The 18,821-nt window shown below is 36.2% G+C and overlaps 1 protein-coding gene across 2 annotated transcripts in view; it reads left to right on the forward strand.

Moving 5' to 3' along the window:
• The window catches only part of LOC108756610 (E3 SUMO-protein ligase RanBP2), a 27,353-nt gene extending 8,532 nt beyond the window's left edge, over nt 1-18,821 (forward strand). The window contains exons 6-13 of one of the 2 annotated variants that reach the window (XM_018500546.1): nt 6,517-6,614; nt 6,695-6,818; nt 7,143-13,466; nt 13,819-14,052; nt 15,336-15,695; nt 16,248-16,561; nt 18,177-18,302; nt 18,420-18,821. In XM_018500546.1, coding sequence (XP_018356048.1) covers nt 6,517-6,614; nt 6,695-6,818; nt 7,143-13,466; nt 13,819-14,052; nt 15,336-15,695; nt 16,248-16,561; nt 18,177-18,302; nt 18,420-18,473 — 7,634 coding nt within the window. In that variant the 3' untranslated portion in view covers nt 18,474-18,821. The remainder of the gene's footprint in view (nt 1-6,516; nt 6,615-6,694; nt 6,819-7,142; nt 13,467-13,818; nt 14,053-15,335; nt 15,696-16,247; nt 16,562-18,176; nt 18,303-18,419) is intronic. The other variant, XM_018500547.1, reaches the window with a different exon arrangement.

Below are 18,821 nucleotides of genomic sequence, written 5' to 3' on the forward strand. Positions count from 1 at the left end.
GGGGGGGCGCCACCCCCCGCAGAAAGTAGATTTTTTGAAAAATCGTTTCACGTGTTTCAGCGTTTTTTTTTAATGTTGGAAGTTGTCGAAATATTTGACCGTCCCGGTACATAATTGATACCCTGTATATAATATATAGTGTTTCCTGTAACTTGATCTTCGTTCTCGATGATACGAGAAAATACCACAGGAGAAAATTGTTCGATTTGAAAGGGACATATATTGTAATGAACAAAAAATTTTTCTCAAGTGTTGGCATAAATAGGGATGTTTTGAGGGAGAGAAGACATAACGAGACGTAAAACCTATTCTACAATGTGGTCTTTGTTTCCTGTTTCTTGCTTTTTTCGCTCTTTGGAACCATTTTATCGACAATTGTATTTCTTGCTACGTGTTTCCTATTTGTTCCGAAGTTCGTTAACTTTTATCTCAGGCGACATAAAACAAAAAAAATAGACTTTAAAGGGTGAAAGACATAAAATATAAAGAATAGCTTGAACATACACTGGGCTGAGAAAACTTTTTATTCTGCCGATTACAAACTAAGGATTGACTTAGTCCAGGCCAGGTGTCGGACCGCGTGAATTTTTCGGTTCTCTCACACGAACCTCCCTCGCTATTGACTACCGCGGTCGCAAGACTTCACTTTTGCGTTATCATTGCTTTTTCCGCGCGTTCTTGCATTTTCTCGAGTTTTTGACTACACAAGATTATATTTTTTTAAGACTTTAAGGTCACCTTTACTTTTTTAAATGGAATTTTACTTTTTACATATAATTCCTCTAATTAGTTTGCATATAAAAATGTTAAGGTAGTGAATATTAAAAAAAAACTAATAGTTTTTTTTACGACATATTTTATACTTTATTCTGGCATATATTGACATAAGATATTAATAAAAATAGTTTAAATAACTTTTAAACCATTAATTTTTCGATAATCATATTTTAAGAGGATCCTATTATAAAACGAATCTGTTTTATCAATTTTTTCGAACAAGTATTTTTCTAACTGTCTTTACAGATTAAAAAATTCTTCTCCATAATTAAAGTATAAATAATGTAGTTCAAACTGGTCAACTTTATGCCAAAAACAAAAAAAGATGAAAAATTACAGTTTTGTTACCGACTTTTAACATCAACTCGTAATAATGTTTGCTTTATATATGAATTTTATACTTCGTACGTATAAAACAATCTTGGTTTGGTTCTAGAGATTATATGAATAACCAATGTTGAGTACTTAGAATTAAATTTAGATACTTAATAGAAAGATTAATTAATTAGAATTTGTACGTATGTGTGCGATATTGATGAGTAGTATATAAAGATATGTCGACGTGTTGCATTTTATCAGTAAAACAACGATCTCATCGGAGTTCAGGCTTCACTTTAGATTTCCTTTAATACTTTTACGAACAGAATAATGAGATGAATCAATTGGTGGAAAGAAAACACATAATTCAGGTATTCATAATCGGATCTTATATTTAAGATCATTTTAAGTACAGTTTTAAGATATCATGAATTAATCAGAAAGCTGCATTAGATTGACTTAAGACATTACTTAAAATGATCTTAAAATAAGAATCGACTATGAATACCATTAGGCCATAGTTGTTTATTTAAAAAATTATTTTACATACATATTTTTTTATAGTAATTATGTGTTTTCTTTACACCAATTGATTAATTTCATTATTCTATTCATAAAAGTTAAGGTGCGATTATTAAAAAAATTTCACATTGGGCGGCATTCATAGTCAAATCTTATATTTAAGACTGTCTTAAGTACAATCTTAAGAAGTCACGAACCAATCAGAGAGCCTAAGACGTATCAGTCTTGAAATAAGAACTATGAATACCGTTGACATTTTATGTCAATCTGTGTCAGATTAAAGTATAAAATATCTCGTAAATTGTTGGTTTTTTTATATCACTATCTTAATACTTTTATATACAGAATAGTTAGAGGAATCATATTGTGTAAACAAATTGTACAATTGTATTTAAAAAAAGTGCAGGTGACCTTGAAATCTCAAAAAATGAACTTCGAGAAAAATTTTTTTTATCATATAATATATGTCTTTGAATCGAACAACTTTCCTCTGTTTTGTTTTTAAACATTAGATGAGATCAATTCAAGGCCTTGTGACTATGTCCATGCAGGTCCTATAGTCTAGAAGGAAAAAGAAGAAAAAGATTGGATAAGGTCACGTACTAAAGCGTGCAATAATATGTATTGAGGCACGAGCGTGCAATAATATGTATTGAGACGAATACTTTAAACATTTTTTTTAGTCATCTTAGCAAGGCCTTTTGCACACAGGACGCATTAATGTTCTGTGTGCAATAAATGAATAATGTTGTGTATGGCAAGAAACGACGTGATAGCTAATTAGACTCTGATTTGAAAGAGTCTAATTGGCTATCACATCGTCTTTTGCCATGCGAAGATGCTTTTTTACGAGCCACTCAAATTGGAAGTTTTAGCGATAAAAGGTGACGTGATGACTTCTGTCACAGAACCATTAAAGCGACAATTTTATATATGAAAAAGGGCAAGAAGCGTTAAACTTGACACATTTGTGACAGATTTGATATGTTTGTATTTTTCACAAACATGTGTCTGAATTAAATAGTATTAAACAGTTATTAGATTATTCTAACTGCACTGTGAATTCTTTTATACTGATCCTTTTAGATCGGAAACAAAGAAAAAGAATAAATTGAGTTATATATATCGCGGTCAATGTGGTCAATATGGTCGATACTATGGTGTAATAAGACAAGTTGCGCATAATGGCGGTAGCATACAATTAAATTTGGGTCCAAATGCACTTTCCTGCGTATAATAGCAGTAGCATGCTAGAACAGCCAATCAAATTTGGGTCCAAATTCATACTCCTACTGCGCATTTGCGGGAACGTTACATCTTGTATTTTTACATCACATATTTTTACATCACATATTATTCCATATATTAAACGATGCAGCAGCACTATCAACAGTTTGAATGTTTGATGGTTATAGTTGAAACCGTTCAAATGATGTAAGGGTTTCCATATTATGATTCCATATATTATGATTCCATATATTAAAATATTTTCTACAAAATTTCGCTGAAATAATAACGACAGATTGCTCCAATTGCTTATTTTAACAGCACATGAAATTGTACCTAGAGCCTAATATTTCATGTGTTGGTCGATAAGACTTTTCATTCCTTTTCAGATCTCTTTGTTCCGCAACCAATCAACACCCTGGAAAAAAATTTTGCAGAATTTTTCATACAATTTTTCAGAATTTCTGTATAATTTTATAACTTTCTTACATTTTTTTATACGAATTGGAACACTTCTCAGAAAATTACATCTTTTCTTAGAATTTTTCATATATGTTAATTATGAAATATCGAAAGATTTCTAAGATTGTTGTAAGTATAATTTCTGATGAAATGTTATAAAATCTAAAAAATTTAAAAATATTTTTTAAAAATTATGGGCTGAGATTTCAAAATATTTCAGAATTTACTTGTACGAAAAATTCTGAGAGAAGATATAAACTTTCCGAATATTTCTGAGTATTTCCGAAAAATGTTCCAATTCGTATAAAAATTATGAGAAAAATTTTCACCAGGGCAGTCTTGAGAAATTCGTCATACGGCACATGAAATATCAGCTTTACGCGTCTTGTGCGCAACCACAGACTAAAGCTCGATCTACGAATACATAAGACCGGTATACATAATCAGATCTTATATTCAAGACCATTTTAAATACAGTCTTACGAAGTCACGAACCAATCAGAGGATCACATTAGCGTCTTAAGACATTACTTAAAACAGTCTTGTAATAAGAATGGACTATGATTATCGCCCTAAACGCAGGTCGCAGGTCGCAAATGAAACATATTTCAGATTGCAATAGGTCGCAGACCGCAATATGTAGGACGCAGGATGCAGGTCGCGAAAGTTGAAGTTTACCTAACTTTCTGCATCTTGCGTTCTGCGTTCTACAACCTATTATAATTAAAATACGTTAGGTTAATTTTTAGTTTTGCGATCCGAGTTCTACGTTTTATGTAGATCGGATTTTATATAAATGAACTGCTGACTCAATGTGATAGAAAGAGATGAACCTGATTCCGAGTTGTTCTTGTTTTAGTTACCATATGCGTATGTATGCGACCTGTCTGTGAGTATTGTGTGAATTTATCCATGTAATTTATACATGTGTGAATGAGAACTCAAATATGGCGCTGCTCAGCGGTGTTTTCAAACATGGAGGCGAAGTTGGCAGTCTATTTATATAGGGTGTCCGACGAAACTTTTGCTAAATGCTTTTTGTAGATAGAACGGACTAAACTGAGTCAAAAAGTCCTCCATTTTGCAATTTTAGCAATTAAGGAGAGGTTTTACTTTGGAGGGTTAAAAAAATCGATTTTTTTTTGTTTTTTGCATCTCTGAAGTGTGTAAAATATGCCTGTAAAAGGATTTTGCAATATTCAAAATGTTAAAAAACAATTTATGACTTATTGAATCAGATTTTGCATCGGTCGAAAATCGAGATTAAGTTCAACGATATTACGCGCAAAACAAGCAAGAATCGAAAGAAGAAGAGTTCAAATGCAGCAAAAGTTGTTCTTCGAACAGAGGAAAAATTGACTTACAGTAAGTCAAGTAAGAGCGTGGTCGGCCTTACTCAAAGCTAATAAAAGATATCGCCCTAAATCTATCATGAATCCATAGAGGGCACCTTTATCCTTGATGCACTATCAAGGAAGATTCAGTTGTCATTGAACTTTCTTAAGAGAATCACATTAAGCGCAGGAGTACCAAATACGCATCATGCTATGAAGCGTGTTCCTCACATTGTGTTTCTCTGCACTCACCCGAAAGGTCCAAAAATGTCAGCTGTCAACAATTAACGGCTGCTAAATATATGAAAAAGTCGAAATCATTCGTACAGAAGTGAGTACAGCGATATAATGTGGCAAAAAATGTCAATGATTTACCGGAACGTGGCTCGATATATAAAGTGCACAAAAAAAGACGATAAAAAAATAGTGAATCTGTTTTGCGGAATCCTGGCTTAACACTGCGTCAAGGACAAGCAAAATTGAAGCAGAAAGGTTTAGATATATCGTATGAAACTATTCGAACCTATCCCAAGGCTAATAACATGAACTCGACCACGCTCTTACTTGACTTACTGTATATAGGCCAGGAATCGCTGATTAAATATAAGTTGCAAAATATTGTAGTTAACTATTGTAGTTAAAATCATAAGTATCATAAAGTAAAACTTTATTTTTTCGCGATTTTCTCAAATTCATGTTTTTCGAACTAGTGTGAAATGTACAGCTTTATCCGATTGACTTAAATTTTTTTTCTATGTAAAATATGCATTTTTTATGAACCTAAAAATGCAATAAATGTTTTAAAATAACTATTTGAACAGGTTGAAAGTGAAAAAAGTTTGTGAAAATTGACACTTAATTTGACACTTAATGGTTGCCATTTTGTAAATTTTCAAATTTTTCAAATAAAATGAGGTTCATGATCTTACATTTAATATATTTTGATAATTTCATTAATTTTTTTTCCTCTCAGATAAACGGTTGACAGCCAGGATTTTACACCAGTTGACGACGTACGCGTTGCACTCTCTGATGCAGCCCTAAGAAATAGCCGCCATTTTTTATATTTCGAAAAAATTATTTGTACGTGTGAAATATATAAAACATTGTGCCAAAACATTATTTTGATATCGCCTTCCTTTCTTTATAAAAAAAAATTGGAAAAATACATAAATCTTAAACCTTTAGAATAGAACCTCCCTTTAATGAGATATTTATTACTAAAAATTGTCGAATATTGGTCTTTATAATTTTTTATTCAAATACTATCAACTTTTTTACAGAAAAACAACATAAGACAAAAATTGTTTATTTTTTTTTATAGAGCTCTAAGAATTTTTTCAGAATTTTTGGTCAACTTTTTTTAGTACTGCATTTTCTTATTGGTAACTATTTTTACCAACATGAGAAAATATTATATTAAAAAATTCTGAAAGAAATTTTCAAAACTTTATGAGAAGAAAATAAACAATTTTTGTTTGTTGCTGTTTTTCTGTAAAGTTGATAGTAAGTTCGAGTAAAAAATTATTGAAGCAATTCGGCAATTTTTAGTAATTAATATCTCGTTAACTATTGTGAAAATTGTAAAATGGTGGAGGATTTTTTTATTTAGTCCATTCTGCCGCTGTGCGAGAGTTTTATCGTTAATTATCAGACATCCTGTATATATATTTGCATTACTTGTATTTAAGTTGTATTAAGTTATTCTAAAGTTATATTAAAAATTCTTATCTGAAACTTTAAATAAAAATATATCTAGCAAATCTGGGAATTCTCAAAGAATTTTCATACAAAATTTCAGTAAACATATACAAGAATTATTATATTTTTAAGTATCTAACTTTTACTAACGATTTTATATTCTCTATTTTAATAGGTTACGTTCTTCAAAATTATGCTAGGGATGACACGAAAAAGCTGATGGATAGAATTGATAAATTTTGCACAGGACTCTGGAGAGAACGGATTTATCAGGTACGAATCGTGCTTCATACAAGTTTCTTGATAATGAAACGCTATCTTGATGTTCATTCAATGTAGCTTTTCTTTTGCAGAGAATTTTTGTAACCCGAATACACCTTGATCATATAAGGAATTCATTTTTTTGCCATCATCATTCAGCTCCTGATCCACCTTTACGCATGTGTACCGCAAATCAGTTAAGGACTTATAGTCAAAGTACGTTTTTTAATTAATCCTTCTGTTTTTAGAAATTATTAAAATACGCAAGGATAATCAAGAATTTTATACCTATTTTGCAGTTTATTAATTTGCATAATATATAACAAGTATTATATTGCATTTTTTTTTGTTATTAGATAAGAAGCATAATTGTTATAATTAATAATATTAAATTACACTTAGAACTTTAATTCTGAGTTTGATTTTGCAATAGTTGCAACAATGTATACAGAAATAAGTATATAATACAGAATAAGTATATCGTCACACAGTGGAAAACAATATAAAAAAAAACAATAGACACTAATTTTTTGTTTGCAGTCGCACAAGAGGTGTGGCCTGATTCATTGCACCATCAAATCTGGCTTGGCATGGAGAATCGACCTCAGAACAAAGATACTCCATACCCAGATCAAACCTCGCATGTATTCCCAGCCTTACAGTTTTCGGTATTCAACACGAATCAGGCGGCACCCGACAGCCTGTGTCTTATCGATATTGATGCGTTTCTTAACGCATCGATACTCTGCTCATCCGCTGTTTTAGAGGAGCAGCAACTTGGTAGCTTTGTGAATCCAGAAAAATTACCGACATTGCCTATCGATCTTACCACGACGCTGTCTACAAGTAATCAAGAGAAATGGTGGTCAGCGGCATACAAGATGTACTCCAAGCGAGAGGATGTAGACGGTGATATCGGCGAATTACGACAAGAATTGCAACAAGGATTGGGAATAATTCGTTGCATTGGCAACCACGGCATGCATCCAGTGTTATTGGTACATTTGGCACGCATGTTTCATTATCGTGCGAAAATGATGAAGGAGAAGGATGAGGCGAATGGCTACATTCCTAGATGGGAGGCACGCTCCGAGCTGTATTGGACCGCCGCTCTACCGTTGTTAGAGAGGATACAGAATAATCAAACATTACGTATGTCTTCGTCGAAGTTGTTTAATTATCAAGGCAAAGAAATGAACAATTTCGAGTTGACAAATGCGCTTGAAGAAGGTAAGTTGCTATTGGCCCAGCGACTCGTACGCGATAAACAGTACGAGCAGGCAATCGATGCGTTGCAGGCGCTTAAATGCCCGGAGGCGTCATTTCAGCTGGCGCAGATTTACAAAATCTTTGCGGACGAGATAGTAGATTCCACACCCCGCGAAAGTCTAACGTCAGAGATGCGATCGCAACACATCATAATGCTGTCAAAGGCGAGAAACTGCTTTTATCTTACGCTCGACCGACTTCGTAGTCCGGGCACGAATCCTAAACACCCACTGAACTCCGAGCTTGGCACTCACATCACTGATATTGAGAATGAGTTAAAGAGAATAGATCCGGATCTAGGAAGGGGCGATTTGAGTAGGAACGATATCGATGGTATATCCGACGAGAGTTATTCGCCCACTCACAGCGCTGTGGATCAGGCGGTCATGAATCCGACGTTACCGATGTTGACGACGCTGACTGGTTCGAACATGCTAAGTACTCCTCAGAGGAACATTCATCGGACGCCAAAACACGCTAGCACACCGTGCAGACTGCAGGATTACTTGAATTTATCAAAGAATCGCACGGAGGCACGTCCGAGCCCAGAGCGCCTTGACGCTCAAATACGTCAAATTATGCAGTCCCGGGATAACGAAATACAGGAAATGATGGAGCAAATGAAAAACATGATGACACAAATGAAAACGTTGACCGAGAAAATGGACAATCTGACGAAAGAGGTAATGGAATCGCGCAAAGAAAATCAAAAGCAACAGCAGCAGCAGCAACACCAGCAGCGTGTACAGCAACAACAAAGTGTAAATCCCGCTGTCGATCCTGAAGATTTCTACGTCCTTGACGATGACGAGTACGTCGATTTAAACTATCAGAATCAACCGACTGGGCCGACGTCTTCGATTTCCGGTAACATATTTACACCGCAGCATGCTCGGCACCCTTATTCATCGCTGATGTATCCTTCAGCAGCAACCGCATTTCAGTATTATCAGGGAGGATTACCATTCCCCGATCCAAACACTCAGGCAGCCATATCATCCCTTTATCCACACACCGTTTATCCTATGCCCATGCTATATCCTAATCAGACGAAAGTGCCGGATAATCCTCTGCAACAAGGCCTCTTCGCATCGACGCTTTCCTCGCAGCTGCCCGATCTCATGTCGGCAACCGCGACGAATCCATCGTTACAAATGTCGTTGAAGCAGAAAATCGAAACTCCATCACGAACTAAGCCCGAAGCTACAACAATGACGCCGACAACTACGACGACGACGACGATTATCGCTAAAGATGTGCTGGTGAACAAAGCACTTCCTGTGAATGTGGTCATTACGACATCCGATACGCTACCAACCACGGTGCCATCTACTCAACCGACCCTGAGTGTCACCATACCACCGCAATATCGATTAGGAGGTGGAGTAGCTGTCACTTTCTCTACTACGCCTATAACGACAATGACAATGACGACAACAAAATCGTCATCTTCCACTGTACCGCATTGCTATCAGATTCCCATGCCTCTGCAAGCCACTATACCGACTACTGTCAACTTACCACCAACTTCTACTTATGTAACACCAGCCAACATCAATGTGCCGCCGATCTATGTCAATCTAACAACATCCTCGTCTATTGTCACTGTGACTCATACAACTAGCAGTAGTACTTTACAAAACGTTCATAATAATGCTACTAATAGTAGTAAGATACATGACAAAACCGACAATACCTATGAGTCAATTGAATCGCCGAATACATCCACAGAGGTGTGCGAACAGGAGCATGATCCGATACCGAACTTTATACCCGTCATACCATTGCCTGCAAAGGTGAAAGTCACCACTGGTGAAGAGAACGAGGATACTCTATATTGTGGTCGGGCAAAACTGTTTCGCTTTGTTGATAAAGAATGGAAGGAACGCGGCGTCGGTGACGTGAAATTGCTGCGCAATACAGAAGGTAAAGTGCGCCTACTTATGCGTCGCGATCAGATTCTGAAGATCTGCGCGAATCACATGCTGAGGCCCGACATGGAGTTGAGTCCAATGACAAACAACAATAAGGCTTGGTTTTGGGTCGCTAATGATTTCGCTGATGAGGAAGTAAAGCTCGAGAAATTTTGCATCAGATTCAAAACCGCAGAGGAAGCGATGACGTTCAAGGAGGCTTTCGATCAGGCCAGATTTAGTTTATCTGCAACATCTCCGGAAAAGGCATACAAAATCAATGAGAATGTTTTCACTGCTTTTTCTAACGATAAAGACTCGTTCAAGACTCAGAAATCACAATTAACACAACAAGATAAGATAAGCTCAACAACGGAAGTAATTTCTTCTGACAAATCGAAATCCGGTACGACAACATTAGGAGGATTTTCTTTCAGTTCTAAACCTATTATTCAAGAAGTCAGCGACACGAAAGCAGATGATTCTAAGAAAATCGACGAACCACCGAAAGTTAGTCCATTCAGCGGATTTTCGTTTACCACCAAATCAACCAATAAATCCGAAATGAAAATCGCGACTACAACTGCAACAAGCGCCTTGATGCCATCTGCAAGCTTTATCCTCGCTACGACTTCAACAACAAATTCGCAGTCTGTTGTGAGCACAGCTTCCAATGAGTCATCAATGTTTGCCTCATCCACAACAACCGGTCAGAATTCTACAACTTTGAGGAGACCTCGTTTGCCACCACCCGGCGTCATTAAGCAGGGATCATCCAATGACGAAATACGACCACAGACTGAAAATGAGCACAAGTTATTTGTCGGAACAGCGAGTCTTCAATGTCAATCTGTCAACGGTACTAACGCCATGCAGTGGAAAAATAAGGGTACAGGATCAATGATGCTATTATTGAACGTAAAATCCAGCAAACTTCGCTTGTTACTGATGGATGACGGAAGCTCCAAGATCTATAGTCACGGAATCCCGTCGGATATGGCGTTTACATACAAGAATGGTACTACAGTTGTTAATTGGACTGTTCCTGGAAATGTTAAAGAACCCGGTAAAACCTGGACTTTGCACGCCGCGACCTTTAACACGTCGGAACTGGCATCACAGTTTTACAATGCCGTGTCGAGCTGTCAGCAAAAGCTAGCTAAAGGCAGTAGTCCGAACGAAGTCGTGAAGGCACTCGAAAAGAAAGTTCAGATGTTGGGTGAGAACAACAATCAAAACATCACGGAAACGAAACCACCGTTGTCGGAATTATTTAAACCACCAACTGGTTCTTGGGAATGTACTAGTTGTTACACTAGAAATAATTCCACGGATATGAAATGCTTAGCCTGCGAAACTCCGTCATCTTCTGCGACGAGTAATAAGAACGTTTCCGCAGTTGCTAATAAACCCGTTGATTCCAAACTACCATTGTCGGAGCTATTTAAGTCACCCGCCGGCTCCTGGACTTGCACAGGATGTTACATTATCAATTCCGGAACAAATGCCTATTGCGTCGCCTGCGATACTTCCAAGGACCCATCGCAACCACCTAAGCCGCAGCAGGCTAACATCTTCCAGATGAACGCATCATCTTCCAGCGTAATGCCTATGACCACATTCTCTTTCGGCATTCCCAAAGACACCGCCAAGGAAACGACCGCCACTGGTTTTAACTTCCGGATGTCACAGGACAAGAGCACAAGTGAGAGTGCGAAGATTCCATCTAAATCCGAGGAAACTACAGGCACAAATTTCATGTTCGGTATGCCGGTGAAAAGCAGCACTACATTAAACACAAGCGATTCACCGTTTACGTTCGGCTCACCTGCCAAGTCCTTCGGCTTTAATTTTATGGCTAAGTCACCGGCTAAATCACCTGGCGGCGGCGGTGGTGAGATCAGCGAAGACGAGGTGGTTGAGAGTGAAGATGTCCACTTCTCACCAGTTATACCGTTACCGGACAAAGTTGAGGTGAAAACCGGCGAGGAGGATGAAGAGATGCTCTATAGTCATCGAGCGAAACTCTTTAGGTTTGACACCACGGTGAAGGAATGGAAGGAACGTGGATTGGGTGATATTAAGCTGTTGTGTCACAAAGAGACCGGAAAACTGCGACTGATCATGCGTCGAGATCACGTATTAAAGTTATGTCTGAATCATATATTATCCAATGAGCTGGAGTTCACATCAAAGGACGAGAAAACATGGTTGTGGACCACTGCGGATTATAGCGAAGGCGAGATTGAGTACATGCAATTCGCCTGCCGCTTTAAGACATCCGAGATTGCAGCAGATTTCAAAAAAGCGATTGATGACGCCAGGAAAAATATTAAACCGGCCGCCACTGTCAGCAGTAGTGAGAAGATAAATAAATCCATGACGAAAATGGCGACAAAAACGATCAGCTCACCAGTCAAAGAAATCGAGATTGTTTACGAAGCGAAGGTCACTCCGGAAGAGAAGGCAGCCGCCTTAAAGTTGCAGCTACCAGTGAACTTTTATTCTTACAAGCAAAAAGAAAACTGCCGCGGCTGCAGAGGTTGTAGAAAACCGAGTATAGTGCTATATCCAGATACCGCTGGGCAAGACACGCCGGAAGAAAAACAGATGACAACGCAATCGAAAGATATCTCAAGTTTGGGTATAAGTTCGTTGAGTGATTCTGAGAGTACCAGTGAGATTACTCGGAACGTAACACAATCTGCGTCTGTGAAGAATGGATTCTCTTTCGCGACATCCGCTGCGACGTTTAAGTCTTCGGCTACTCCCAATATCGACAGCTCCACGATGAGCTTTGGTACTAGCGATTTGAAGTTGTTTAACGACAAGAAAACCACGACTTTTTCATTCGGCATGAATCCTCAGTTCGGTGCTAACGAAACGATGGAGAAGACAACAGCGACGACATCGAGTATCTCGCTTGAAAATCTCAAGATCTGTAGTTCTTCAAATGCTCAAACTACGCAAACAACTGTTTTCAACACGACTAACACAGCCGGTAAAAGTCCGATATTTGGTCAAGCTGCATCGACAGCATCCATATTCAAGCCATCTACTTTTTCTTTCAATTCTGACACGAACATTTTCGGCGGCGCCTCATCGAAAACGTCAGTCTTTAATAAGGACAGCGGTAACAGTTCCGTTTCTTCTTCCATTGCTACCGTAGCTATTACAAATTTTGTTCCGAAAACATCGACCGTGATCACGTCGACAATCGCATCCAATCAGTCCTCTAATTCGGTATTCGGCGTAAACTCCACGCCTTTTTCTAAAATGACGCTTGGTAGCAATAGTGCTTTGCCATTCAGTGATTCTACAAAGACGACAAACATCTTCGGCGGAATGACCGCAACAACAACGAATTTGTTCGGTGGAACAACAGCGCCAACAACGACAAACATCTTCGGCGGGACGACGGTGGCGACGACTGATCTTTTCAGCAGGACGATGGCACCAGTAACGACAAATATCTTTGGTGGGACGACGGCGGCAACTGCAAACGTTTTTGGTACGGCAACAAATGCGACGAATGTTTTTGGTGCGACGGCGACAGTTTTCGGTACGAAACCATTGGATGACGTTCAGAAAAATGAGGATGGTCCCAGTTTTTTATTGACAAATAACATGTCATTTTCGGCGCTTGCTGCGACGGCGGTGCAACCAGAGGCCTTTAAAGTCGGTACGTCGTAACATCACGTAGTGATGAAAAGCTATTGCTCAAAAATATTGCCTCGGCCGGGAGTCGAATGTAAGAGATCCGGGTTCGACTCCCGGCCGAGGCAATATTTTTCGCAATAAGTTTATTACAGTTTTTTAAGATTTGGGAGAATTTGGGGGGATTATTTGTTTCAGATTGATTGTGTGAATCCGATAATTTCATCGGCTCTCAATTTATTTCTGAAATATTAATTCAATTTAATTGAATGTATATTAGATAGTAGTTCAACATCTTAACACTCGGACCGGGAAGGCGCTTTGTATTTAAAGTCTTAATATTAATATTTTAACTTTTGAATTGATACTTCTTTCAGATCCTAACTTTACGTTCGCTGGCGCGGGATCATCGGTGTTCGGTTCGAAATCTAGTACATCGCTGAATAGTTCGACGACGATTCGAAACACATCGCGCGAAGAGCAAAAGGAAGAAAACGATGAAGACGATGGCGAAGTAGATAATGAACAGGAGCACGATCCTCACTTTGAACCTATTGTACCTTTACCAGATACCATTGAAGTTCGAACTGGTGAAGAAGATGAGGAAAAAGGTAGCCTAGATATATTTGTTTATCACTATTTTAATTGGAATCTTTCAACTTGATACAAGGAGATTTGTTTAAGAAGAATTCTATATTTATCAATGTAGTTAATATTTATATTAACGTAGCAAATCATTTATATTAAATTAATTTAAATTAATATTAATATATGTATATGTGGTATGGATAAAAAGTTCATGCACTGAATTTTTTCTGCTAATGTAGCAACACTGCAGGTTTTCATGGCGTGGCATGTAGTAAGAAGTTTAACGAATACGTTCAGTACAAATTTGATCACTAACGATACGATTGCGCATGCAGCTTTTTGTGTAAATAATTGTGAGAATAGTCTTTTTGTGCTATCGGAATGAAGCGTGATGTTTTAATAAAACAGAATCAAATTTCTTGTGAAACTTGGGAAGAATTGGTCAGAAATTTGTAGTCAGACCATCTGTAGCATTTCATGAATCTCTTTAGCCTATTCCCGAGTTAATAAACTATTAATTAATATTAAATTATACAATATATATTAAATTATATAATATATTATAGGACTGTATATGTGTGTGATAACAAATTATAGAAATCAGAGTCTTAAACGGTCTAGCTCGTAGATCTTAAACGCTTGTATGATTCTTGTGTAAATTTATATACTACGTCGTATGTAATCCCTAAGGATTCTAAAAACGTGCGCCAAAATGATTTTTCGGTCTTGAAACGCTAATTCTACTAAACTACTGCATATACTCTTAGATTCCGTCCGGGTTTGACTCCCGGCCGAGGTAATATTTTTCACAATAAGAATTAATTATTTACAGATTTTAATGTCATTCAATATTATTAAGATCGTTTCGAAGATGCAAATAAGCATTAAAAATTTGTTTTTAAATTGCTAATCAATTTAACTCGTGATATTACTGCAGTAGTTTAGTAGAACTAGCGTTTCAAGACAGAAAAATTATTTCGGCGCGCGTTTCTAAGGACTACATACGACGTAGTGTATAAATTTACACAAGAATCATACAAGCATTTAAGATCTAGTTAGACCGTTTAATTAAAGCTTTGATTTCTATAATTTGTAATATTAAATTGTTATCCAATATATAATCATTATCGAACAAACTTGCAAAGATATTCTTTCATTATTACTTTTAAAAACTGTTTAGCTTATTAAGTAAATAATGATAAGATTTAACTTGTTAACTTAAGAACGCTTGAAGAAGAGGCAGTATTCGCCATTCACTTTCAAGGCTATTCGAATTTTGTTTTCTAAGCTGTTTTTTCGTTCACAGTATTCTGTCAAAGAGCCAAGTTGTACAGATATGACAATGCCACGAAGGAGTGGAAAGAGCGTGGCGTCGGCGAAATGAAGATCCTGCATCATATAGAGCACGGCAGCTATAGATTGCTGTTGCGTCGGGAGCAAGTGCACAAGGTCGTCTGCAACTTCCTGATCACTCCCGACGTAGAGTTCCACCCGCTTTCTACATCAAACCAGGCTTGGATGTGGGCCGGCATGAACTATGCCGAGCAAGAACCCTGTGCCGAACAGTTAGCGGTTAAATTTAAATCGCCCGATTTGGCCCGGCAATTCAAGGCACATGTCGATAACATTCAGCAAGAATTGCGCGACAAGAGAATTGCTGAAGGTAGTAGTTAACTCACAAGATTATCAAATTGCACACTTCTACTCGTTCGTTGATTCTATTTGTTGCTGCTATCTGTACAACGCTAAGCATTTGAAAATACATATGTTTCTAAAGTTAAACGAAATAATGTTATTTGAATATAAGATATTTGATTATGACATTTTATGGATTTTGTGACACTAATTGATTTTGTAAAATCATTACTTATACTATATTAAACGTCTGCAATCATTTGTTTTATCTGAAATTCATTGTAAACTTTATCAATCACAATAAACTATTATGCATCTTACACAAGTGTCTGCTTTTTCAAATTATACTTGAGAAAAATTTGGTTATACCTGTAGCTATTATTTGTGTCTCACGACATTATAAAATTTGCTATGTCTGTAAATACGATCGCATGCTTTTCAATGATGTGTATATATATATGTATATATATATATATATATATATATATATATATATATATTCTCTAATTAAATCTATGCATATGCTTTACTTGAATTTTTGAGCATAGAGTCTCACATCGCACATTAATTTACATTCGAACAGGTGAAAGATGCATCGGAGAAGCGGAGAACAGTGAAGAACATGACCGAGGTCATGATGTGGATGAGGAAGAAGAAGAGGATGACGAAGATGAGGAGGAAGACGAAGAGGACGATCAGGAGATGCTTCCTATAATCGAGAAACGTGCCACTGTATTCGCGAGATGGCCGGATGACAATAAATGGGAAAGTGTGGGCTTAGGGAACCTAGCAATTCATTACGATTCCGACATCTACGCGGAGAGAATCGTCTTGAAGCTCGATGACTCTGAAAACTACGCGAGCAATACCATTATCAGCATAGATACAGTAATGCGGGTAATAAATGTATTTATATACTCGAGATATACTGAGAATTTGTTTTTTTTTTTACTAATTTTAATAACATTTAAGTAAAGCCGTTTTCTTTATGATAACTTATACTAAAAAGATATTTATATTGAAAATATACGATTTATAAGTAATTTACAGAAGGATAATTATTTATATTGAAGGATATTGCACATTGAGTGACCTTGACCTTGACATATATATTATAGAAACAAATTTGTAATTTTAATGCATAGTGTAAAAAGAATTTATATGTATCGGATGTTTCAGACTACCACATCCCTTTTATCTTCGCAGGTTAAGGTCCATCGTAAAAGTATTCAGACAAAAGTTGTAAGGTTTAAAAAGATCTATTTACTGATCTTATCAATTTGACTTTAAATGGCGTTGCTAAGGTCAGGTCAAGATCACGTCAATTTTTTTTAATGGAATATCCAACTTTTTATTTAATAGCTGATATCGAAAGCTTTTTAAAACACTATAATAAAGTTATTTTTCATTGAATACTTTTACACAAGGTGTTCAATCGACGGCTAAAACCTTAAACATTGTTTAGAATTATGTCCTGGATAACATTTGTCAAGATCAAGGCTATTGAAGATTATTCCTCTTTCATTTTTGCACTAAAAATTCATTTTTACGTAAAAAAGAAAATAAGAGGAAAATATAAAATCTCCAACGGCTTTGATCTTGACAAATGTTATCCAGAACATGATCTTGAACAACATTCTAGAGGTTTTAGCAATCTATCAGACACTTTGCGTAATGCTAATGTCGGCAGTACTGTAACTTTCAAGCCTTATAACTCGAAAAGTACTTAATGAAAAATAACTTTATTATAGTGTCTTAAAAAGCTTTCGATATTATTAGATACTGGAATAAAAAGTTAGGTGTTTCATTTTAAAAAATCGATGTGACCTTGATCTGACTTTAGCGACGCCACCCAAGTCAAACTGATAAGATCAGTAAATAGATCTTTTTAAACCCTATAACTTTTGTCTAAACTTTTACGATTAGACCTTATCCTACGAAGATAAAAGGGATGTACGGATATGAAACATTCGATGTATGCATTTGTAAAAATAAATATAAAAAAGGACTATTAGTTGCATGGTTTAGTTATATACGTTTTCGAAATTACGATCACCTAAACTCGCATAATTATGAGACATTTAAAAACTATTAAGTATATTTTCTAACATTAATAATAAACATAAATGTAACTGTATTTTTAAAAAATGTTTATCTCGGAAATAACCGCTCATGTCTTCTGAATACTATGTAATGAGTCAAGTTTTCTACTCTTTCATAATATTCATTTTCGTGTGAATTCATAAATGTATACTCTTTTTGCATTATATACTAATGAAAATGGTGGATTTTCTTTTATACAATTTAATTCATTTTGTTTTGTTTATTCGTTACAAAATAGCTATTCAACAATTTTCCTATAGTTAACTGTACTAATTTTTATTTTTTTCTGGAGTTAAGTGTATTGTCTTGTTGAATATATTGTAGATTAACAATATGCAAAAAACTGCATATATTTTTGCTAATGTGTTGTTATATTTCTTATTCTCTGTTCTTTCTTATATTCACAAAGGTGGAGGGCAAAGAATGTATTTGGAGCGGGATCGATTATGCCTTGGATCCTCCAGAGCGTAGAGTTCTGAGAGCAGTCTTCTCGTCCGTACAAGCGGCGCAACAGATGCATACTTTCTTCGAAGATGTAAGTACAAATTAATCAAATGATTACATATAAGGTAAAGTTATATATTATGTTACGCATATATATTCTACAATTGAGAAAACGTACGGGATGTACAAGAAGAGGTGTTTTTTGCAGGGAGTGGACAGCGCAAAACAAGCCGGTGTCGTCGAATATCATGAAGAAGAGTGAAGATTTTTAGCTAATATAAGTAGCTGCTAATTGACTGTTGTTATATAATTCATTACCTTCCTATAAGTTAGCGTAAATGTGAATTAAACGGGTTGTTTCATGTCGTTCTTCTCAAGTTATAAGTAAGGGAAATTGTATAAAAAAAGTGAAATGAAAAAAAGAAGCTGTATGATTTTTACGTACAGTTTCCTTTTTCTTTTCTCTCTTTTTTTTTTAGACTCAAGACATGCAAAATTTGACAAATACAATTGTCTGTATATGCACACGATTACAGGTGCAAGTTCCCGTAGTAATAATTTATGCAAAAAATATACTTATTTATATAATAATTGCACAAATTGGAAAAGA

This window comes from Trachymyrmex septentrionalis, unplaced genomic scaffold (assembly GCF_001594115.1).
Source record: "Trachymyrmex septentrionalis isolate Tsep2-gDNA-1 unplaced genomic scaffold, Tsep1.0 scaffold129, whole genome shotgun sequence".
In the NCBI taxonomy this organism is placed as follows: Eukaryota; Metazoa; Arthropoda; class Insecta; order Hymenoptera; family Formicidae; genus Trachymyrmex; species Trachymyrmex septentrionalis.